We start from the raw sequence: 25,778 nt of genomic DNA on the forward strand, positions 1-25,778 counted from the left end.
TTTTCTTGCCTTAGATTTCCAAGCAACTTAGATGTTAAGATGACCTAAAGGATGTAGAGGAATGTCCCTTTATCCTGAAATCATAGGAGAGGAAGCTGTGTGTGCTGCCATGAAGGTGAAGGAAGGCAAAATACCCAGGGCAAATGGTTGTTTGTTTTTATGTGTCTTACTTAAAAATCAATACATTTCTTTAGCATGCTCAGAGAGACCATGCTAAGAAATTTTTTCTCTCCTACTACAGCAGTTAGGACTTGCCTTTAATTACCTACAGGCCGAGGTGGATGATCTAACAGGTAATGAGTGATAGAGCACACCTGCATTGCTGCATTGTATATACTCTGTGGATTTTGTGGCAGAAGCTACACTTAGCTATGACACAAGAAAGATTCATATGTGGTATTGTACAATGTAGGAAAGGAAGAGAAACGAAAGCAAATTGAAATGAAGGATATCGTGAGGCTTTGGTGATTGTATTATTTTAAAGAATGAAAGATGGGGGTTTAAAAACAAGGGATGAAAGAAGAATTATCAGATGAGGTCACCCAAGCTGTCACTGGAATGAGGCAGCAAACTGGTAATTATTTTTTGTTGTTGTCTTAAAACCAGAAATATTTAACTTCATTTTGGAAGAAGAAAACATCTGTCATGGGAAGTGTATGATTCAAATGAAAAGCATACAGCAGCCATAATTAATTTGTAAAGAAAAAACTGGAAGTGTAAGACGATTAAATTAACAGGATTACAAGTGTAATCACAACAGACAATAGTATTAGATCTTTGGCAACTATGTGGTTGCTGTAAAAGACTGCTGACCTGAAATAATCACGATAGTCAAATATATGAAGTTAATTTCTATATTTCTAAAATACTTTCCCTTTAGATATCAGAAAAAACATATTAATGAAAAAATACAGAATTATAATACTTCTGAATGGCCATAATGTTGGCTGCCCTCATGCTTTACAGTAAGCAAAATGAATTATTTATTAAACTCTTGATACTGAACTGACCTTTGATCAACAACAGATGGCAGTTGGGTTTATTTCACTGCATAAGAATTGCTGTTAAAAATTTCATCTACATTTCAGATAAATCAGTCTTTACATTAGTAACTACATTTCATTTTTCTCTATTTGAATTGGACCTCATTTTATTGGCTCAATTATTTTTATTTATCATTTAGTTGCTTAAGAAGCCACTAATGAGTTAGCTCCAAGGGCTGCTAAACTAAACCTTTAATTGTTTATTTGAATTTTAAGGTATTCTTCCTTCAAGTGTTAAGGTAATTAAACAAAACCCCCAAAAATCTAGCTAGACTATATAGAGAATAAATGTGTTGCGTGTTTTGTAAAGGTGTGAAGAAATTATTTCTCTTCATTTTGAAATGGCTGGTTGTGCAATATACTAAAAAGGCTGAAATAAGTGATCTGATGTAGAGTTTCACAGAGCTTAAGGCCAGAAGTAATCAATCTCTGTTTGTGTCCATTGGCCATTATGTTTCTTCCAGTTAACCCTGTATGAGCCGAGTGTCTTTGACTAGACGTAGCCTGTGTTTTTTCAAGCATAGCTTTTGGAAAGACGTTGTGATCCTAAGTATCCTATTATACTGCAAAGGGCTACTTGCTGTAAAACCGTTTCTCATACTGCTTTGTGCCTTAGTTTTTTTACGCTGCTGTGTAAAGTACTAGAAAATTCAGGTGACATTTCTTGCTTTATATGTTTCTTATATATCTGCATATCACTTGGTTCCTTTACTCTGAGCGGTTCAGACTGTTAGATTAAAATAGTCTGTACGGTTCCTCAAGTATGGAAGAGGACCGACATCCACAGGAGAAAGCCAACATTTTCAAGACAGAGGGCAGGAGAAAAGCACTGACCTACTAAAAATGTTCTGCTGAGCATCTGTAGGTGATCTTATCCTTTTCTTATGCTTTTTGTTTTTTTGTCTTTTGGTATCTCTAAGGGTGTTGGTGAGTTTACCAGAATGCTTTTTTTGAAGCGCCAGCAAGTCAGTAACTTTTAATACGATATGGTGTTTAGGTTTAATGCTATATATTGTTGAGACACACTAAATATCAAGATTACATGTTTTTAATCTCTGATGGCATTAGGTGGAGTTAAAGGCCTCAAAGGTACAAAAGTACAGTTTAGCAAAAAAATGTACTGTGGTTTAGTGGGTGATTTAGCTGAGTACAGGAAAGTGTTTGGGTAGTTTTGCAATCTTTTGGCGGGTCCCATCAACACAGAGGCCCTGCTTTGGGGTACAAGTATAAAGAACTTAGAGCAATGTATTTGTTAAATATCATAATGTGACATACTTGTGAAGTTTGAATAATGTTTAAGAGCCTTAGATTCTTTTACATTATTAGTACCATTTGTTTGTTTTGGGGTTTTTTTTAAGTGATTATGATTAGTGAAGTACAGCAGTAACTGATTTTTGTAAATGGAGAAGTTTTGTTTCCACTGAGTGATTGCTTTGTGGCAAGGACAGAATTTGGAATATTTCTAGTTAACTTCATGATTTGCTTGTCTGTTGATTTGTTTCTCAGCAGTCTTTTTCCAGAGATAGCCTGAATTAACTGACTGCCAAGTCTTTCTTAGAATTTTCCTTTCCATTCTACTGCAGCCACAATACTTGTATCAAAAGCCATCACATACTGTGGCAGTATATCAAAGCTTTCTTGAAGTGCAAAAATTGTTTCATCCCCATTAGCTCTCATTGTCACTTCATACTGTAACTTATGTAAGCATGACCTGTTCTGTGTGAATCTATGTTCACTTATACTTGCCTAAGTACTGAACTAGCGTTCTCTCTCTTCTACTTTTTATGTTTTTCTTCTTCACTTGTTTGCTTCTGCAAAAAATTGTGGAATAGTTATGCTGTTAATAAACTTAGTATATATTCCAGGTCTCCCCAATGCTATGGGTACTGGAGTCACTCCCTTTCCATTCTTTAGGTTATTTGTTTTGAACTGTTAAAATTCTATGTATAGTTCTTTTTATTTCAAATGTAACAATTCTCAAAATCTTTGGATTTGGTTGCTCTTTTGTGACTCGGTATTTCCCATTGTCTGTGGAAGATACTTTGTTCTGCTCTTACTTTTCAAGGCTTACAGTGCATAGTAGTGTTTCATTTCTCAGGTCTTGCCTCACCTGCTTATTGCCCCCTCCTAGCTTTCAATATCTTTCAGCTCAACTAAGTCAGGTTTATATTTTGACATATTTTGCTCCTGTTTGCAGCTTTTAGCCCTGTATATAAATATACTGAGTCTACCTCTTCTGAGAGGAATTTAATATAATTTATTTTTCTAACCTTTCAGAACAGAAATTTTAAAGTGTTATCTTCTTGCTATTTCCTTAAAACAAAAAATCTTCTGTAGTCATCCTGCCATTATACTTGTACCAGCATTATATTTTAATTATCCCAGCTTCAACCATTATTTCACATTCCCTTCCATTTTTTTCCTTCTTTATACATAGCCTTACAGGATCACAGGATAACTCAAGTTGGAGGGGACCTCAGAAGGGCTCTAGTCCATCCTTCTGCTCTAAGCACCGTCAGCTGTGAGATCAGTCCAGGTTGCTCAGGGCTTTATTCAAACAGGTTTCGGGAAACTCTAAAGGAGGGAGGCTGCACAACCTCTCTGGGCCATATGGTCTGCTGCTCAACTGTGATCATGGTGAAAAAGCACCTCTTTTATATCCAGGCAAAGCCTCTCCTTTCAGTTCATGCCTACTGTCTCTCACTCTTCCATCATGCATCACTGTGAAGAGGCTGGCTCCATCTTCTTGATAACCTTGCTGTTGGTACTGGAAGGAGCCATTAGGTCCCCTGGAGCCACCCCTTCTCCAGGCTGGAGCTGCCCAGCTCCCCTGGCCTCTCCTTATAGGGCAAGTGCTCCAGCCAGACCAGCCTGGGGGCCCTATGCTGAACTCGCTCCAGTTTATCAGCATCCTTCTTGCATTGAGGGTAGGTTGCAGAACTGTATGCAGTATTTCGGGAATGGTCTGGTGATTTTTGAATAAAGGGGGATGATCCCTTCCCTCTATCTGCTGGCCATGCTCCTTCTAATAAAGTCCGGGATGCTGTTCACCATCTCTGCGCCAGGGCACGCTGCTGGCTTGTGCTCAGCTCGCTGCCCCCAGGGCCCTTCCAGCCGGGCAGTGCCCAGCCCTATGCCATTGCAAGAGTTTCTTCCTTCCCAAGTACAGGACTTTGTATTTGTCCTTGCTGAATTTCATAAGGTCCCTGTCAGCTCATCCCTCCAGCCTGTCCAAGTCTCCCTGGATGACAGCCCTGCCCTTAAGCATATCAACTGGTCTCCACTAATTTGGTGCCATCTGCAAACTTGATGACAGTGCAGTCCGTTGCCTCCTCCAGGTCACTGATAAAGATCTTCTTTGTAATTCTGTATGAACATTTTATGCCTTATTTATCACTATAATACAATCATTTCTTAACAGAAAATAGTTTTATTCTTGATACTTGTGCTCGAACTTGCATGGGTTTGGGTTTGAGCAGTCAGTGTGAATCTTAGTAAATTATGCTTAAATATATCTGGTGTAAATGAAAAGGTTTACTGAATTTTTGTGCCAGTTTTACTGTTTAAAATGGCATCTTTACAACATCATTTTAGAAATCACTATTGCTACTAAGAAGTTTCTTATTTTGAAAGTCATAGCCTTCAGAATTTACCTCCAAGCAGATAAATGATTATTTCTCATCTGCTTCAGTGCAAAGTGAGTCTGCTTACTTTAAACAGCCCTTCTTAGCAGTTTAATGTGGCTGTCTAGAAGAGAGTGACAGTTCTCCCAGGCTGTTCTGCCACTGCCCTGAGGATGGTACCTTCCACCAGAGAGGGATGAGGTTCAGCAGAAAGGCAGTAGCTGACACACAGTTACCCTTGCTAAGCTAGTGAAGTGCTATGGGATACACGTCCGTGCAAAAACTTTCTGTGCAAGGGAAAAAATATCCAAAGTCTGAATTAATGATTCATTTAATATATTTGATGACCATATCAGTCTTTTTTTTCCAAAGAGGATATAGTTGTGCCTCAAGGAAAAGGAAGGTGATGCTGCCAGCAAAGTTTCTGCTGAGGTAGGTGGCAACATATCCAAGACCTTGCTCTTCTGACTTTTGCACCAGTCACCTTCAAGGGAGGATGCTTCTGCTACTCAGCAATTTTATACCCGTTGGTTTTTCTCAAATAGCTTGTCCTGTTTTCTGAGAAATTGCAGTACCTTATGTCATGACTAACTTTATTATTTATATCCAAGACAAGACAGAAGGCATCAGAGCCCTTCAGTTAAAGTTCTTGCAAACGTGAAGGCAGTCTTAACTACTGATATAAGATGCTTAAATATAATGTATGCTTGTGAATGGTGCTCTTTAGTGGAAACAGAAATGATCATCAAATAATTGAATAAACTGGGGTTAAAATTTTCAGTGTCAAAAGTTCCACCGATGCTCTTGGCTTCATAAGTGACTGTGTCATTTTCAAATATGGGACCTGGACTTCCAGGTCACAACCTAAATACTTCTGAAAATTAAATTAAGGAGCTTGAACCTTGCTACTTCTAAGAGAAAAGGAACGACTGACTCAGATCTTTGTAGTGCATTTACAGATTTAGGCTCCACATTGTATAATCAGCTGTCTGAATGGCTTGAGATGCTTAATGTGTGCACTGGGGCAGAGCCTGAGTTGCAGTCCTTAATCTCATCCATGTTCCGTCTCTAAGGTGCATATCTGACAGTGTAAGCATAGCTTAGGCTCCCAGTTAGCCTGACTAAATAGGGAACTGGAGTGTGATTTCCCAAGACGTGCAGGGAATGTGCGTGCTCCAAATCCATTGATTTTCAATTGGGGTGGACACTTGGCTTACTCAGAGCCTTTAGAAATTCCCAATCAAGACAGCTAACTGGAAGCATGCATTTGTTATGCTCTCAAGGTGGAGCAACTGATGTTAGTGAGTGGCAGGGAGAATAATTGTATGGGAAGGAAAATGTACTTCAGGCTGATGATATTTGTGCTGCTTGCCCAGCTGCAAGGCTGTGATTCTGGAACAAGAGGGCATGGAAAGGAAGAGGGAGGTTCCCTTCGACTCTTTGCCGCTGTACAAGTGAAGGAGCCACACCAAAACAAAAATCCGTACACAAAACAAAAAAGGAAATGCTTTAAGAGCAACTGGTAAATTGAGACAAAAATGTCATTGCCCAAACCCATAATGAAATATGGTGCTGTGAAAATACCACTTCCTCGCCTGGAGGTAACAAGACATTTTATGTGGTGTCATTTTATCTGGTGTGACATGGAGATGTGAAGTCCCCTTGAGCATCTTATGAATTTAGGAGGGAGTTTGTAGACAAAAATCCTCCTGTCAGTCAAGATCATGTAATCACAGCTTCTTCCTGATGAACAAAACATTTGTATTTAGCTTGCGCATTTACATTTAAAAAAGGAACTACACTAGGATAGAATTTTTTATTTTGTAAGCGATGTCTGCTTTAAATTGAACATTTGGGAGGAAGGCAGAAAGCTTCCAATAACATCAGAATTACATGTTGTGAGGGCAGTGGGCCGGTGCAATGGCATTCACAAGGGAGGTGAAGCAAGGTCACGGAGCCATTGCAGTCTCTTGGATAGGGACCTGGTGGGACAAGCCTCAAGCTGGAGGGGCTGGCACCTGCCCGCACTTTCCAGTTGCTATTTAGTGGCTCCTTAGTCAGTGAAGGACCAGAGCGCTGTGAACAGGGGCTGAGAAAGGGACTCAGTCGGTGGTGCTGGGAGCATGCAGGGCACCCAGAGCCCTGCCCGGGCTGCTCTTCGTGATTGCCCTTCCCAGTTTGCGCAGCAGTTTGAGTCTCTGCTTCCAGTCCTGGTGGGAGCTGCCTCTGGTGCCTTAGCATCCAGACTGCTGCTGGGAATGGCCAATTCCTGCTCTGGGAGGGCTAAGCTCAGGGGAAGCAGCAGCGACACGCTTGTCACAGCCATTAGCACAGCAGGGACACAGAGCATCTCTGCTTAAACTTGCCTGGGGTGACTTGGAGGGTGTGCAGTGGTGGCCTCAACACCCCACAGGGCATGTTCCCTGGCACCGACTGGTGCTAATGTCCTTGGCGTGTTGGAGGCCTTGACTCAGACGGCACACCGAGGGAGGCTACTGCTGGCCTGGTGTGGGGCTGCAGAACACCTGGGACCTCTCCTGGGGCTGGGTGGCAGGGGCCTCTCCTGGGGACAGCACTCTGAGCGAGGTGCTGACTCACTTGGGGAAGGAGCTGTAGAAATTATGAGCAGATCATGCACCACCAGAGAAGTGAGGAGGAGATACCCGGGGTCTTTGCAGAAACTCTGCAAAGATAAGAGCCTGAGCCATGCGAAATGAGGAAGGAGGGACAGATGCAGACCGTGGGTGAACAAATAGTGGAGGGTGGCTCTCAAGCGGGAGGAGGGGGAAAGCTAAAGACTTTGGGCAGCAGGCAGGTTCCTGCTCCAGCTTACCAAACGCACGTAGCGTGGCAATGACCGGGAGAAATTAGGAATTCATGCACAGTTGCAGTGCTGTGACCATATTGGGATTACAGGTAAATGGCGGGATAGCCCTCATGACTGCAGTGCTGGAGCAGGTGGATACAGGCTTTTCAGAGACTGGTGATAAGGCCAAGTGTGCAAGCCAGGAGGATGGATTCTGTGTTAAGGAGTGGCCTGAATGCTGACTGGGAGCAAACACCGAATGGAAGGACACGGATGGTGGAAGCAGGGCAGGATACTTGGGGGAGAATGTGGGACATGTAGGAACACACAGGAATACAGTCAGGAAACCTGTACCTCAGCTGAAATTGAAATGAGCCAAGGAGGTGAAGGGTAACAAGAAAGGTTTCTGTAAGTACATTGGCAGCAAAAGGGAAAGCAAGGGGACCATGGGCCCATTGCTCAGTGTGGCCGTGTGGAAAAAAGGCTGAAGTGCTCAATGCCTTTTTTGCCTTGGATTTTGCTAAAGAGACTTGTCCTCAGGCCTCCCAGGTGCCCGAGCAGAGTGAAGCGGTATGTGCAGTAGAGGAAGGTGGCATTAGGGATCTCTTAGCCCACTTGGATGTACACAAGTCCATGGGACCAGATGGGATGTGCTCAAGGGTGTTGAAGAAGCTGGCTGATGTCATTGTGAGGCTGCTCTCTCATCTTTGAAAAGTCATGGCAACTGGGGGAGGTTCTTGATGGCTGGAAAACAGAAAATGTCGCACCCAGCTTGTAACTAGTGAGGTCCCTCTGGGTTCAATACGGGGACCAACGCTGTTTGGTATCTTCATTAATGACATCAGTGATGGGATGGAGTGCAGTTCTCAGCAAGTTTGTGGATGGCATCAAATTGCAGGCAGCAGTCAATGTGCTGGAGGGCAGTGCTGCTCTGCAGGGAGACCTGGACAGGTTGGAGAAGTGGGCTGACAGGAACCTCATGAAGTTCAGCAAAAGCAAATGCAAGGTCTTGCCCATGGAATGGAATAAGACCAGCTGCCTGGGAAGCAGTGCTGCAGAAAGGGATCTGAGGGCCATAGTGAATAGCAATTTGAGCATGACCCAGCAGCGTGCCCTTACAGCAAAGAAAGTCACCTGCATCTCTTGGCTGCATGCGTAAGAGTATAGCCAGCAGGTCAGGGAAAGATCCTTACCCTCTATTTGGCATTTGTGAGACTGACTGTGGAGGGCCATGTCCAGTTTTGGGCTCCCCAGAACAAGAAGGGTGTTGACTTATGGAGACCAAAGGAGGTGGTCAGGGGACCGGAGCAAATGGGATATGATACGAAGCTGAGAGAGCTGGATCAACTCAGCCTTAGCAGATATGCCAAGAGGAGACCTTAGTGCTGTCAACGAGTACCTGAGTGGAGGATATAGAGGAGGTGGAGCTAGATCTTTCTCGAAGGTATACAGTGATATGATAAGAGGCAGTGGGCACAAGGTGTAACATGGAAAATTCTCATTAGGTATTAGGAAAAACGTTTTTACCATGATGGTGGTGAAGTACTGGAACTGGTTCCCCAGAGAGGTTGTGGTGTTCAAGACTCAACTGGACGTATCCCTGAGCAACCTGATCTGATTATACCTGCTTTGAGCTGTGGGTTGGATTAGGCAGTTCCTTCCGACCTTATTATTCTATAATATTTTCATATTTTTATTTTTTATATGAAAGTTGGAATTCCTTTTTGTTCAGATAATAATGTTTCCTGACGTCCATACTTAGTAGGCCCACCCCAGGGAATTTCTTATTTATATTAATGGTTTCTTTCTGGAAAAGTGACTAATTTACTAAGGTAGTCATTCAACAAATTGAGCATCAAAATGCAATTAAGATGTAAATTTGTATAGCTATGTTGAGACTGGCTTTGAGGCACCTGAATTTCAGTTGGGCATGTGAATTCCCCTTTCAGAGGCAAGGGCTTTTAGATGTTGCACTACCATATAGCATTATACTTAACTCTTTTGTTGAGTGACTGCTCTAACAACCTCAGGTTTAAGCCCTACCAGTAGGATTTGATCTTAGGTTTTTTAACTTTTATCTTGTGTTTGTTAACCTTTACATTGTTTTGCTAACCTTTGTATTTCTATAAAATTGTCAGCTATTCTGTGAAGTTGCACTGGAAGATGTTTGCTAATGTATTTATTGTTCAGGACATGAAAATCAAGGTCCTGAGTTGCTCGATCTAAAAATCTCTCTCTTTCTTCTCATCCAGGTAAACAGAAACAGCCTGTTCAGAGCAGTGCATTCATAAATGTGAAAGAAGCCCACACCATTATGTTTGGCACTAAGAGGTCAGTTTTCACCTTTGTTGTTATGCTTTTCATCTCCAAAAAATAGTATGGCTGTTGTGACTCTAATCTGAAAATTTTACATTTTCCAAATGTATTGTTATACAAAATACATCAGCTAGATATATTGCCCTTTCTATTATATTGATTGGTTTTTCTTTGCTGTACAGCTCTGGTCTACTTTAATTGATAGGCATGTGGCATACAGGCCATGTAGTACAAAGGCAAATAGTATCCCCAGGGCATAATGGGTCACAGCAAGACTGCCAAAGAAGACATTGTACTAGTGCTGGAGGGCATCCCTCCTGCTTTCTGGGTGTGGAAAGTAACACCAGGACAAAAAATCTCCAGTGTAAGATAGGTTCTTTTTTGCCATTTTAGGGTGTCCATACTGAATATAAGGTAATCTCCATCTCTTATTCTGCATGATTCAATGCCATACCCCAAATGTCTCAAAAATCAACATGTTTGAATCCACGCTCTCTACTTCCTGCGCTCTTTCAAGTGTTCCTCTTAAGCATCAGGTAGTGTGGTTCTGCTCCTGTATTCGTCAGCAGACAGCATGGCTTTGCTTCCCCCACAGTTCCTGCAGCCACAAAAACCATTGCAGCACCTGAGGCACCTTGCCAGGTACCAGCTTCTGCACCTATGGGTCTTCTGCAGGAAAGTGTGATTTCTCTGTGGAACAAAGATACTATAAAACATTCCTCCCCTGTGTGAAGTCCCTGATTTTATTTTATTTTTTTGCTTGTTGGTAGGCTTTTAGGTTTTTAGTACAAGCTAGTCAATGACTTAACACGTGTGCCCCAGCCACATGGCAGCCTAGTGAAACGTTTGCCCCATGCAGTGGCAGACCACCTTTGATCTGGTACCTGGAGAAGTAGCTCATCTCTTCTGAATTGTTGGGAAGAGGAGAGGCTAGCTTGCCCTTAAGAAGTAGCACGTATGAAGCAGCATCTTGCATGCCTGCAGGAATCAGGGGTGGCAAATAATAAGAAAAAGCAGCTTGGGTTTCTGAGGCATCAGCTCCCACACCAGTTGCGGAAGGCTTCAGTGTGAGCTGCAGCCTCGCCTGAGTCAGGGTGCTACCAGGGGCTGCCCAGTCCCTTGTGCTCCTGCAACCACGGGCACTGCTGCCTCACATGGCAACAAATTCAACGGGATATTTTGCATCTGTCTGAAGTGGTATTGGCATCGTCTCCAGATTATGTTACCTGGTATACAAGGTGCAAATGCAGTACATTTTTATGGTAACTTTTCAGGAAAAGGAAACTTTGGTCTTATTTTTAGGCAAGTACAGAATCCGTTGTTTTGTCAGTATGATGAGCTTAAGATAACTGTTGCTGAGGGTACAGTAATAGAATTGAAAACTTCCCATTTGAGGATTTCTGCTTTTAATTGATTGCCTCTACAGAATATTAACACTCAAGTTAACCAAAGACATTCTGCAAAGTGAAACAAATTATTATATTAAATTATATTCAGGTGGGTTAGTTATTTTCGCCACTGTTTAATACTACCCCATGTGAACTCCTTCTGGGCTGATCTAAACATTTTTTTACTCTCAGGATAGTCACTTTATCTTCTCTTAGCATTTTAAAGTAATGGCAAAATGAAGAGTTGTGTTTGATTGGTAGCCTTGAAATTTCCTTTATCTTTTTTTCTCCCAGGTTGAATCTTGATTACTATGCAAATGAAAATTCCTCATAAGGAATATTACAGACAATATGAAATTCTCTTTCATGTCTGCAAACAAGAGGTTTTATAAAAAAAAGGCACACCTGGGGAACAGAAGTTCTTTTGCCTCTCCACTGTACTGTGTTCTACTATTTCTCACTTTACGCAGGCTGTTTTGAACCACTTGCAATCAATAAAGGATTTCCTGCTTCCAGGAGGGAATGAGGCAGAAGGGACTTGCATAATAATAGTCTCCTGTGTGTAAACTGGGAAGTTATATCGAGTATTCTTGAGATTGGTACCATAATTTAGTTAGGCAGTGATTGAGTACTTGTCAGGTATTTTGTTCTCTCAATTGCAGTGCATTCTGAGTTTAATTCTTAGAGAGGACTGTAATTGTGAACAAGAAAATCTTGAGGTTTTATTGATAATTTTTAAAGGTTATAAACAGCTACAAATAGACTGCCTAATATCGAGAGGGTTTGAAAATCTTGGTTTGATATATTAATTCTCTTCCTAAAAAGAAATACTGTATTTACTTGGAAATACCATGGGGAACAAAGCTATTTTTCTATAGGAGAGGATGATTTTAGGTTTATTTTCATGTAAAATTAGTTTTTAATTAGTTCTAATAATACCTTGCTAATTATAATCTCCACAAAACATTTAACAAAATTACAAAACTCTGACTCATAAATTGAATTATCTCTTGCCACTAGATCTTTGGAAGTTATCAGGTATATAGTATTTCAGCTCCTTTTTTTTATTTATACCTTTCTCTTGATTTTGCATACAAAGTTTATTTTTAGTGGATAATCCCTGTTGAATGGACTGAATAATGAAGTCGATAAAAGTGACTGTCCTATCAGAACAGCTTTGACAAAATTTGTATGTGAGGAAGATATTTCTCAGCTGCTTTAAAAGAAGCTGTATTGTTAATGTGAACTGACATCTCTAACGAAGAGGTGAATTCCTCTTGATTTCAGTTTAATTTGAGAGCTGATCCCATGCTTTTAAATACTGAACTATTGTGGTTTCTCTGTGTTGTCTTGTATTCTGCTCTCATCTTTTTCTCTATCGTGTTAATTTTCTCCAATTAATTAAATCTACAATAGCACTGAGTATGTATACCAATGAGTTTCTGATGTGTTGTATTATTCATGTTGTGTACTTATTTCAGTCTTGCAAGAGTAATTGACGATATGATTGTCCTCCTGTGGAAGGGAAAAGTATGTAAATGGGTTTAGAGAAGGGATTTTTATTTTCTGGGAACCAACTTTATGTGTGGAAGTTGCTCTGCGAAGATAGGCCCCAAATTAGCACATCCTCAGGATTTGCAGTAAACTCTGTCTATCTACCTACCACTGCCATCATGATGTTCAGGGGTACTCTAACCTATGGTTATATATGTTCTTCAGTTTGGAAACCTTATGTTGTATAACTCATTTATACTATGTCCACGCAGCTGGAGAGTATTTCTCCTGGATGGCATGCTCAGTTCTCTTGTCCTTCTCTAGCCTAGATCAGAGCGCTTCAAAAGATGGCCTAAGTGACAAATCTAAACCCCAGTGCCCAGCCATGGTCCTGAAATGAGTTTAGGAGACTGAAGGAAGCAATTATGAGAAGCAGGAGGTGAGAAGTATGAGGACATTTGCTTAAGTGTATATGCAATACAGCTCCATTTCTGGAACTGCATCCATTTGTCCTTTTTTTGAGGAGCCTTGCACGTGGCATATGTTTGAATTGGGCTTGTGGAGGATACCACCTTGGTCCTGTGAAGTGCACAGACTACCACTAGTATCTCTGGCTAATTAGAAGTCAGCTTCCATGTCCAAGTCTGTCTGAGTTGTCTCCTGCCATAAGTGCGTGGTGTCTCCTTCCCCCTCCATTGGTTTGAACCTCAAGAAGGTCTGTAGAGCTAGAGAGCAGCTAGAGCTTGTCTGATCTGTTGCCAGCACTTAGGCTGTTGAGGGCTAGTGTTACCAGGTTTAATTCAAACTATTTTGGAGGAAAGAAAGAAAAGGCAAACAAAAAGAGGAAAGGACTCTGATCTCCAGGCAGCCTGATCGCCCTGTTGTGAACTCAGGGTTTATTTTTATTGTGGTCTTCTTTGTGAAGAGCATTTTATTTACAGAGTGTGACTCCAGGCTGAGCCGCTGGTGGCTAATGCAGCTGGTAACTTCTGTTATGTGCCAAGGGCTAGTTTGGTGCTTCGTGGTGGATGGCCAGATTGCATGAATGGCAGTGCTGGCAGACTTGGCCAGTGGTCCAAGACTTTGGTAGCACAGCAGTTGTTTCTGGAGGCAAATAGTTTTCTTTCCAAAATATATTCCAAACAGCCACCTTGGAAAGTCATAGTAAATTTTTTTTAGGCAAGTCTGTCAGCAGCAATTTGAGTCCCGTGATAAGTAGAAAAACAAACCTTTCTTCCAGTGTCTGCTTATATTGGCATGTTTATAATCTTAGATGATAGCTGAGCTGGGCAAGTAATGTGACTGGTATAGAAGGAGGGTGAAGAGATTCGGGAAGACACATCAGCTTTTTAGTCACTGACAGTTACTGCCTTCCTATTTTTATATCTGGTTTTGATTAGAAAGTTAAGGAACTAATGTTAATTTATAAGCTCCTGATATGAACAGACTGTAGTGTTTTCAAGATAATATAAGCTTAGTTTCTTCTTTCCCCTTAGCTGCAGAAAGGTTATGCTTACACATGGTTTCTAAATTTCATGGTTTTTATTGGCATTAGTCCTGGACCGTTCGTGTGTTTGTTCTGATACCTCTGCTGGGTTTTAAAGTATGGCCAGTGGATGGCCATGAAACTGTGTCCATTACTGAACACTAAGATTATATGTCAAAGTTCTTTTCTTTGGGATTTGTAAGTGTACAAAAATAATTATCTGGTTTGACCTAAATTCACATGGTGCTTACTAACCCCTTTCTTTTGCTTTTTAATTGGAAGTAACACTCTTTGAATGAAGCTGTAACATGCTTTGTCTCTTCTGCTCTGTTATGGAATTAACTTTCTTACTGCTGAACTTTGTTATGGTAGTGAACTGCAAAATAATACCTATTGACATGGACTCATTTAAACTTACTAACATTCCCCAAATATGAACTTCCAAAGTCTTGCACTGTCTTATTGCTTTGGGGCCTGGAGGCTGAATCATGCAAAATGATAAGGCAGCTGTGGGACTTGGTTTCTAATTCAACCAGAACAGACACAGTCTAGTATACAGATGTATATAGGGCAACAGAATGTGTAACAACCTATACTGACTGTCTCTTGGTTTTCAAGGGTGGTTTTTTTTCACTTTTACCCACCTGGCCATTTTTTCCAGCCTGTGCTATGCTTAATGAGAGCTCAGATTTATTAATAGGCCACATAACTTTTCCGATGGGGTATTAAAGCCTTCAGTGCATCCATGGTCTCTCTCTTGCAGTATTCATCCTTTCATCCTTTTTAGTTCCTCTGGTAATAATGAAATTAAACCCCAAAGTAACAACGTTTAACTAATGAAGTAGTAAGATGATAAAAATTTAATTTGCCATGGATCTGCAGAAAAAGTCCTGAAGAGTTTACAGATAATGTGGTGGGTTCACCTCAGCCAACAACCAAACATCCACACAGCCACTCCCTCATTCCACTGTCCCATGGGATGGGGAGAAAAGAGAAGGAAGGTAAGAAGATTTGTGCATCAAGATAAAAACAGAGTAATACGTGAAGCAAAAGTGCACAAAGGAAAATAAGGAATTCGTTCACTGCTTCCCATTGGCAGGCAGACGTTTAACCACTTTCTGGAAAGCAGGGCCTCAACACACGACAGTTACTTTAGAAGGAAAATGCCATAAGCACAAGTGTACCCCCTTCCTCCTCCTTTTCTTCAGCTTTTATCGCTGAGCACAGCATCATATAGGTGTGGAATATCTCTTTGGTCATTTTTGGTCAGCTGCCCCGGCAGTGTGTCCTGCCAGCTTCTTGCCCACCCCCCAGCCTACTTGGGGGAGGGCAGGGGGGATGGGACACACAAGACAGGGGGACAGAGTGGGAAACAAAGAAGGACTTGACACTGTGTAAGCAATAGCCAAAACACTGATGTGTTATCAACACTGTTTTAATCACAAATCCAAAACACAGCACCATACAGGCTGCTATGAAGAAAATTAACTCCATCCCAGCCAGACCCAGTACAATGTAAAAAGCCCAATCAGTGTTTATATACTGGAGTTTAAGCTCAAATAAAATGGTTGCCTGTATAACAAAATATAGAAAATACATATTTTTAGTTTACCAGTCCATCTAATAAAAATTTGGCTTCCTATAAATACAAATAAAATCACAAAGAATTTAAGCTATGGTGAACAGCTTTTAAAAAATTGCCTCAAGCAACTGCATCCTTAATTATAAGATGTGAAGTAATATTTGGATATAATCTATGTTTTTACGAATGGAAATAGAAAAGAAATTTAAGTCCATTTAAATTTATCTTAAGTGATTAACGTTTTCTCAATTACATTTTTAGAGAAGTCTATTTTACAATAAGGCTCTACTCTGCCTCGTGTAGAGACTTTGAAAGGTATTTGCATGATCTAACCAGCCAACCTGGTGTGCATCTTTTTGTTAGAGAAAGTCATCCCCATTTCTACACCAACTTCATGCTGTAGCTCTAATACTCAGAATTATTTCATTCTCCTATTGAGAGAATGCTGTATCTTGCATTCTTTTTAGGTGTCGTGATTATTGCCTGCAGATTCTTTAATTATAGGATCACACTTGCACTTCAGTTATAACCTTCAATACTATAAGATCCTTCTTCACAAGTGGCTGGCACTTGAGATTACAAAGAGGACGTAACATCTCAGTGACTGGATTTTTTTATTTGTTTTTCTTTGCATTGGAATGCTAGCATGTTTATTTACTTCTCAAGCAATTAAAGTGTGAGCAAAACTGCAGACACCTTTCTGGTCATGTTTCCTGTTCCCTTATGCTTTAGAAGGTTCAGGAGGCACAGAGTTTCTGAGCAAGACCCTTACGTTATGTCATGTATGTGGCTGGGCTCTTCATTGTACAGGGATGTATTCCTGGTTACACTCTGTTCAAGCTCCTGCTGAAGGGCAAAACTCTGGCATTTCTGAAGTCAGTGAAATTCTTTTGCTCTTATTCTAGAAGTCAGGACTTCACCTGAATTTTTTCACAATACTCTTTACCAAGAGTATGCGGGATGAGGAAAATGTTTCGTTTTGCTTTTCAGGAAATGCATTTGGAAGAAAAATATGCCAAGGTATAAACTGAAGGTCAGTCAGTCTTGCTGAATGATGAAGTCAGCTGAAGGTGCTCATGCCCCAATTCAGTCATTTCTTCTTGCACAAGAAAGCATGAAGATATTTCCCAGACAACGATGAACTTTTCCTCATACTCAGATTTCATGCTGAGCTTGGGCCTCAGTGCCCTGCAGATATCTCCAGTTGTTGGTATGTTTCCAGTCTTAGCAGAACTGCTCCTGTTAGATTCTGGCTGTAAAAATAACTTTGTAAGATTTCTCTTATTTTTAGGAAATGAAGTCTGTAGGTTATAGAGTTATCAGTGCTGCCTCAGATGAAACCTAGTCTCAATTTAAAACCACTCTAGTTTAATTTAAACTTAAATGTGAAAGGCACGCGTGACAATCAGCACCTAATAGAGCTAAGTGGCATCACCTAGATTCTACTGCATATTTCACATGTAAGAATAGCTACACTGGTGGTCAGAAATACATTTTCTCTCGGGGGTTGCTTGCCAGATACATCTCTGAAACCTTCTGAAGCAGAACTGGAACCACATAATGAGAGCTGTTGTCATGTCCTACAGACTTTTTCAAATGCTTCTGGCAATTACATGATTTATCAGATGTCTCCCTTTCTCTGGATGCTTTTTAAAATCCCTGCCCGCAATCATAACACTATATCAGAGCAAAAGGTTTTTCTCCCTGTATCTTTCTTTCCTAATAAAAATCCCAATATCCTGATAAAAATCAAACCTCATTTCACAATGTGATATGCCTGCATCCTGCTTGTATGTATAAAGCCCCGGGGTTAAATTTTCAACGTGGTAAATAGTAGATATCTGCACAAATCCCATTGTCTGCTAATGGGATTTGTTCATGCTGCTCCCTGACACCTTTTTAAACACTCATACTGGTGATTTATTTTATTACGGTGTTACAGAAAACACTTCGTAAAGTGTGTTCTGATTCCGCATTCCACAACATGAACCAGTCCGAGGGAACGGGATGCACTAAATGGCTATGTCTGTGCTGTATTGCCACAGATAGTAGTCATAGGTTGTTGGCTCTGTATTTATGTGGTCATAAATTGCCTGTTTTGCTGGCACTTTAAAGTAAATGAAAGAAGTCATCAGCACTGCTGGCTTTCTGGCAGGAAGCCCAAGAGCAACTTGGTATGCCTTGTGTGTCTAGCTAATGCCACTTCAATGGAAAGTTTTAATTAAGTGCATGTCTGTGTGTACAGAGAAGAAATCAAAGGCACTTGGGAGAAAGAAAGTGTATCTGCTCCAGACTCATTGAGGAGTAATTTGGTGAGAGCACTAAATGACTTTCCATTAGTTGGAAAATATTTTCTTAAATATTACCAGAAAGTACAAGAAAATCAGTCTGAAGGGAAGACTATAAAATTAGTCTGCAGATCTAATCCATTTGCTCCATACTTGTTGGAGGATGTCATGGTAGTACAAGTCAAGAGGTGTAGGGTTTGTGAAACTAATCTGATATGCTGGATTTCATTAAGCTCCCTAATTGTAATTATCAGAAGAACACTGGAAGCTGGTTTGCCTACAGCTGATATTTTTGATTTCTCATTTCTGTAACAGTTTCTAAGCTTATAAACATCCAAAAATTCATTGTTAATACAAGTATAATTTTTTAGCAAATCTTAGGTAGCCATATTAAAATTCTAGCTGTTGAAATTGAACTTCTTACATGGGAATTATAGCGCTGTTTCCTGGTTCTTACAGTTACAGGAAGAAAATTCACTCAGTTCTCTTCAGACTCTCTAGAGAGGTGACTCTTTATGAAAAGAGCAGTTCTGAGAAGCAGGGATAATTCATTTACCACTAGATATGGTGCATGATTTATTTTTGGATAATTTTTAGTGTATGATTCATTCTTCTATCTGCATTATAGCAAAGCCAAAAGGGCAGCCCAGGTGTGTACAGGACTTGTTACGTCATACTGTATTCACGTTAATCTCTGTAATCTTTTTATGGCCTCAATACAGTGTGACTTCCACCCTTTTATCCATGTTTCAACCAAGGTAGAAAACCTGCTTTATTATTAACTTAACTTTTCTTCCAGAAGAAATTGAGCTTTCTCAAGAGCTAATCCAAAACTGCATAACAAACTCCATGAGGGGCTGGGGTTGACCACACAGTCTTAGCTTTTATCCTTATTTGATCTTCCATCTTTAATATAACTCTAAGATACTCTTTGCATTAAATAACCACAGTGAAAGAACAACACCAGTGGCTTCAGCCTTATCATGGCAAACTCTTTTGTTCCTCTGTATGACAAGTGATTGGTCAGCTCCTTGTATTCATCTTATTTTAAATGCATATTCTCCTGTGAAGTGTACTGTCAGATGAAACCTTCCCTCATCCCTAAAGCCTCTTTTTTTTTTTTTGTCTGTTTCTTAACATGAACAAGGTTATTTTCTGAACACAGAATTCTAGGTCTGATTTCCTAATATCTTTCTCTATTCCTGCTGATCTTTATGAAAAAGTGAATCTGAAGTCTTGAACAGATAAGGCTGCTTCCTTAGCATGAATTATAAGATGCCATTTCAGATGTGTATAGCAGATGGGGAGTCTCATGGGAAGGGGAGAAATAATTGCAACAGATGCATCATAAGAGCAAAAAAGCTATTTACGAGAATAGCTCCAAGAATGGAAGATGCCATCAAAACGTTATTTACCTTTTGGCAAGTCATTGCATTTTGCCTGAATTTTTCTAATCTGAGAGATGAGAAATAGTTTGGCATTTATTATCAGAAACTAGTTGCAAACAGAATTACCTTGGTTCTCTGGGTATTATGGAGCAATGCTAGATGCTCCACTGCTCATGACAAAGACAGACAAAGAAAGGAATCCTTATGGACAACATGGTGAAAGTCCAGACCTGGGCAACACAGTGAAAGTCCAGAACCCAGGAAAATTAAGTATCTCAGAGTATTCCAATAAAAGTAATGAATGCTGTTGTCTTAAGACCTTTTCTGTGGTCTTAAAACCTTTCTAAGATCACTTCACATTATGTTAGAGCAGTGGTCCCATGCAGAGCGTAGCGAGACATGAGAAACATTGCCCTTATTATAATCCCCACCCCATACACCAGGCTTCTTCATGGCTCCTCAGACAGTGCATAGGCAGGCTCTGGAATTTGTTGCAGCAGCGTGTGAATGCTAAAACTTTCAGGAAACATAAGAAAAAGCTTTTTTTAATGTGAAAGGTGGTCAAACACTGGAACAGGTTGCCATGAGGCTGTATGGTCTCCATCCTGGGATATAGTGAAGACCCAACTAGTTATGGCCCTCAGCAATCTGCTGCAGCTGAGCCGGCTTTGAGCAGGAGGATGGACTGGTGGATCCCCAAAGGTCCCCAGCAGCCTCAGTGACTCTGAAGTCTGTTGTAGGCTGTGAAACACAGAGAAATACCTCTATATTATGAAGCCTCTGAACCCCAAATTCCCAGGAGCTGGGAAGCTTTGTCCTACTGTTTGCCCTGCTGTTTGCCACTGTCTGTATTGATTTCTCCCTTAGGGCTGGTCTTGGCCACCATCCCAGAGGATGCTGAGCTAGGCTGACCATAGGTCTGATGCAGCGTGGATGTTCTTGTGTGTGTTAAGAGGATACTGGGCTAGACTGCAGGTAAAGAGTGAGTCTAATTACGGAGGAGAGGATGGTAAACCAACGCAGCTATGCCTGTGATCCATGCAGGGCAGCCCAGGGAGAGTCCTGACATTAAGCCATATTTCTCTCGTGGGCATTGTAACTCAGGGTGGAGATGCTAGAAACCTGTCCAATGCCAGCATCCCCAGTGTGGTCCACGTGGGCTGCTGGTGAGGCTTAGCAGCTGAAACGCAAGGCAACTGGTGCCCTGTGCTCACCTCTTCTCTATGAAAACTCAATACAGCTTCCTCTTAACTGCATTTAGTCCAGTTGGTGGGGACCTGACATTATCCAAGGAGCTAAACAAATTGCTGTTTGTGACATTTGACTGCTGGGCAGCTTTGATTTCTGTTATAACACTTATTTAGTTTCACCTGTTTGATAGGTAGGACTATCACGTTAACAGATGACATCTTATTAAGGTGTGTGAAAGCTTAAGGCCACAATAGGAGAAGCCAAAAAGGAAAGATTTGAAATGTGATACTTCTGAAGTTAGAAATGGAAATGAAGCAAAGTAAATTAAGTTAGAAAAACAAAACAAAAAAACCCCCTCCAAGTCCCAAAGACTGCTTCAACTGTGAGTCCTTCTTGTCTTTCTTTATAAATGTCAGTTTCTTTATAAATAAACAATTTGCTCTTAAAATAATTGGTGATGACTCAATAGCTCATCTTTATTATTGTGTATTTTAAATATGCAGACTTCAGCAAGTCTAAATCTGTTCTCTTTGGGGAAAAAAATAAGGCTTTAATCATATTCAGACTTAGCCTTCCTTTCATCTGGTAGTTTACTTGCTTTGACAGGTAAATATAACTTTCTGAGATATGCGTTTTGTTTTTAAACCCACTCACCTACTTATATAACTTTGCTTACACAGAGATTGTAATCTTTATTTTACCTTAACTGACACCAGTCAGATAGAGAGGCAGGTTTATTGACATTTGCTGTTTATTTATTATATTCCAGTTGGTGTTTATAATATTGTCTCCTGAAAAATTAAGTGTTTCTCATATAAAAAGGGAGGTAAGCAAAATTGCACATGACAATGCAGAGGTATTTTTTATTATTGTTATTCAGTAAACCCTACACCAGGTACTGAGTAAAGAATCTTGACACTGCTGTTGCTTGGATATCTTCTGCCTTGTCTGATGCTGATTGCCTGTCGTGGTTTAACCCTAGCCGGCAGCTCAGCCCCGCACAGATACTTGCTCACTCCCCCCCTGCAGCAGGATGGGGGAGACAATCGAAGAGTAAAACTGAGAAAACTCGTGGGCTGAGATAAAGACAGTTTAGTAGGTAAAGCAAAAGCCGTGCACGCAAGCAAAGCAAAACAAGGAATTCATTCAGCACTTCCCATGGGCAGGCAGGTGTTCAGCCATCTCCAGGAAAGCAGGGCTCCATCACGCATAAGACTTACTTGGGAAGACGAACGCCATCGCTCCGAGCATCCCCCCTTCCTCTTCCTTCCCCCAGCTTTATATGCTGAGCATGTTGTCCTATGGTCTGGAATGTCCCTTGGGTCAGTTGGGGTCAGCTGTCCCAGCCGTGTCCCCTCCCAACTCCTTGTGCCCCCCCGGCCTCCTCGCTGGTGGGGTGGGGTGAGGAGCAGAAAAGGCCTTGGCTCTGGGCAAGCACTGCTCAGCAGTAACGGAAACATCCCTGTGTTATCAACACTGTTTTCAGCACAAATCCAAAATATAACCTCATTCTAGCTACTGTGAGGAAAATTAACTCTATCCCAGCCCAAACCAGCACATTGCCACAAGGCTGTAATATAGCTCTGCTCCTCATTTTAGTTAATGAGAAAGAAAGGTGGGAAAGCATCTAGTTTTGTTTTCTTAGAGGTTGCATGATGTAAGGCTTCTGGGCCCTCCCCTTTGAGGAGGCATTAAAGTACATGGGTGATTTGGTGGGGAGTCTCTGTAGCCGTGCAGCAGGGATGGGGATCATCCACTAATGCTGTGCTGTGTCGGGGAGAGCGGGAGCTGTCGGAGCCTAACACCAGCACTGAAGGAACAGGAAGATAAATTAGTTCCAGTTAAACATGAGTATGAAATTACCACTCTGAGGTAAGGGTGGATACTCCTACCAGCAAACAGCCAGTGGATTGGCCCACAGTAAAAAGAGAGCATTACCTTTCGAAGGGGAATGTGACTTTTGCAAGAGGAGCAAGACTTTGGCTTCAGAACAGGCACGCCTTGCAAATAAATACTGTTTTTTTCAATCATTTGCATCTGTTATGAAAAACACTAGCAGCAGAAAGAATAACAAGCTGCCCCATACTGTGATAACATCTGTCCATAGGAGATGCACATGTAAGCTTGGCTTGCAGCAGGTAGCTTTCTGCCTATGCTGTCACAAGCATCTCTATGCTATCAGAAACAGCTGTGTATTATTTTCACTTTCCAGGCACCCATGTTTCCTCATGCCAAAGCTGCCTTTTGGGCCTGCACCTCTGCAGTGTGGCTTATGCCAGTAGAGACCCAGGACCCCTGCATTGAGAGAAGAGCTTCTGCATACATAATCTTTAATATAAGGATAGACTTGTGTTGTCTGATTGGATTCCAGTTCATAAAGCTGACATTTAATGACATCAGAGTTAAGCATCAATGTCCTCAGCAGAGTTAGTCCAGCTTTCATGTTTTAATAACTGTGAACAGCATGGAGCCCCAGGTAGATTCCTTTCGAGGTAGATTCATTAGGGCAAAAAAGATCATTAGCTGCTGGTAATGGATTGTTTCTCAGTAAGATAAACGCAAATTCAGACATGCTTTGAACTGCCAGTGTGGGCTTGTTTCAATGACAAAGGGAGCAGGTGAGCCATGGTATCCTGATTATTCCTTTTACTTCTGTTTAAAAAAAAATCTTTGAAGACCACAAAGTGTTGGAAATATACTGTCCTATCCACTAATGAGCAGTGGAAGTAATGAGATATCTCAAAACTCCCTCAGTGTCCACCTACTTAGCATATACTTGGCTGAACTTCATCTCATGCTTTTCAAAGTGATGTGTGGATTTGGTGGCAGGAGAGAAATACTGGACGCAGTTTCCATAAATTTCAGTTGTTCAGTCACTCATGCTGAGTGATAAGCACTGATCAGATCTGGGTATCTATTATGCTTTGTGATGAGCATATAATGAGATGGTCTCTGCCTTGCTGTATTCTCCTCTAGTCCATGGGCAACATTCATAAAACCAGGAGGAGAAGAGTTTGGCGACAGCCATTCATTTGCTGGAGAAAATTTTCTACGAAGGAAAAAATACTATGTGGCAATATTCTCTTATGTATGATGGTTCACTGGTAGTAATGGTAGAAGCCTGGCTTGCCCATAAAATTATCTATTTCCATGAAACCCCTTCAGGGGGCTTTCACATAGGGATTGGGGTCTGCCTCTGTTCTTTCCCTTCTGGTCAATAAGGGCTCTGCTCACAGGTACAGCTCTGGCTGCAGCTGCCACACAGGAATAAGGGAATCCTTATTCCTTATTAATTGAGAGATTGTATTTAATAGAGGCTTGCTTAGAGACAACTGATGCTTTGGTAAAGCACAACATCTTTCTGTGGCTTTTACCTCCTGTTTGCATTGGCATCCTGAAATATGTTTGTTTGAAAAAGTGCATAGTCCCTTTTTCTTTTCTTTTTTTTTTTTTTTTTTTTTTTTAAGAAAATTGTCGTTCTCTCTATCTTATTTATCAGAAGCACTCCCTCATGCACCACTCCAGAGACATAAAAGATTTCTGAGCTGCTTGTGGTGTCTACTTCTTGCCTTGTGACATTTTCTCACAGGAAATATTCACAGCATATGCGAATGTTCAGAGTTTGGTCTGAGTCCTTGTGACTAGCAATGGCGAAGATGTATGCAGCTTTAATTTCAGAAAAATTTGATCATGTGCTTCCTTTAATAATGGAACTTACTTAAGCCTGGACATCTTGTCTAGCTGATATGATTATTTTCATTTTAAATTGAATAAAGAGCTCAACATATTCATGTGAAGAGTTTGAACCTAGCCTCACTAAAGAGTTTGTATATAAAGAGAGTGCAGATATTGGTATGTGACTATAAAATAGCTAGCATAAATACTGATAATCAGATTTTTTAAAAAGTAATTGTTCTTCTTTCCCTCAAATGCCTGTCTAGATTCTGTCCAGTCTGTCTTGTGAAAGTTTCTGAAAGACAATTTATGGGAAGAGACTCTCTTCATAGAAATCATTACTATCAGTTAACATGTGCTTTGCCACAATTTGGTGCATATTCTTAATAGTGACTGTAACCTACATAACATATTAACAAAGGATTTGGCAGATTTTTTGTTCTGAGCAGGCCTTTAGTTCAGGATAAATGATCTGCTACAGAACAAGTAATTTCTAAGTAATTCACCTAAGAACTAAGTAATTTCTATGGGGATTTCTTAATGAAATCCTGTGGTCTTTGTTGTTTATGATGGCCTTGGATTTAACCCTCCTTCTCCCTCTTGTTTTTTGTCAATTATTATAGTCTGTGAATATGGGATAATTGACTTGGCAGAATATTGTTTTTTATTGTGTAATTATATTGAAAATCCAAATGAAATCTCATCTGCATACCTAATTCACCCCTTACAATATGTTACTAGAAGGGAAATGCTGTTAACTACAAGCTATACAGAGTTCATGACTGCAGACTTTTTAACCCGTGGCTCTGTGCATCCTGTTATGTTGCTGCTGTTTCATAGGTCCAGCAGCTCCTGTGCAGCCTTGTCCAAAATGGAGATTTGAATCAGGGGATGAAATCCTAGGACCACTGAAGTATATTTTGAACTTCCATTGGAGTTAGGGTTTTTCTTATCTGAATGGTGGCTGGATCCCTGTGCAGTTCTCTCTCTCTCTCTCTCTCTCCCCCCATGCAAGCCTAGGGATTAAAGTATAGGAAGGGACCGTAAAAAAAAGCTAGAGTTCTGAACAGGTGATTGAATGCATAATCTGTTTAGTGAATGCCTTCTCACTAGTAGTTTTCTAGGATGCTTAAACCATCTCAAATACTGTAGGTACATCTATTCTGATTTATATGATCTCAATATTCACGTTATAACTGAAATGAAGCTAAGGAGGTTCTAGACTTCCAAGTTGCTGTTTTGCTTATTTCATGGTTTTTATCTCTCTCTCTCTCTCTGTATATCTCTATCGCAGTTATGTTTTTTTCTGCAAACGTTAGGAAGAGTCTACACTATCAGTTTAGATGAAATAACTTCTAATAATACTTGGATTGATGCCTGTATAAGGTAGATAATATACTACTATTGTAAATTGTGTTGGTGGGACTTGAAAAACTGTAAACAACCAGGATGCTTCATCCAAAATGAATCCCACAGGAAGACCAGCCAACCGTGCACC

General features: G+C 40.8%; 1 protein-coding gene across 8 annotated transcripts in view; it reads left to right on the forward strand.

Moving 5' to 3' along the window:
- OXR1 (oxidation resistance 1) overlaps positions 1–25,778 on the forward strand; it is a 304,340-nt gene that overhangs the window by 33,403 nt on the left and 245,159 nt on the right. For all 8 annotated transcript variants that reach the window (XM_049821593.1, XM_049821637.1, XM_049821578.1 and 5 more), the window contains one exon: positions 9,725–9,803. In XM_049821593.1, the coding sequence (XP_049677550.1) occupies positions 9,787–9,803 (17 nt within the window). In that variant the 5' untranslated portion in view covers positions 9,725–9,786. Of the gene's footprint in view, positions 1–9,724; positions 9,804–25,778 lie in introns of those variants that run through there.

The sequence above is a fragment of the Accipiter gentilis genome, chromosome 2 (genome assembly GCF_929443795.1).
Source record: "Accipiter gentilis chromosome 2, bAccGen1.1, whole genome shotgun sequence".
Taxonomy (NCBI): Eukaryota; Metazoa; Chordata; class Aves; order Accipitriformes; family Accipitridae; genus Astur; species Astur gentilis.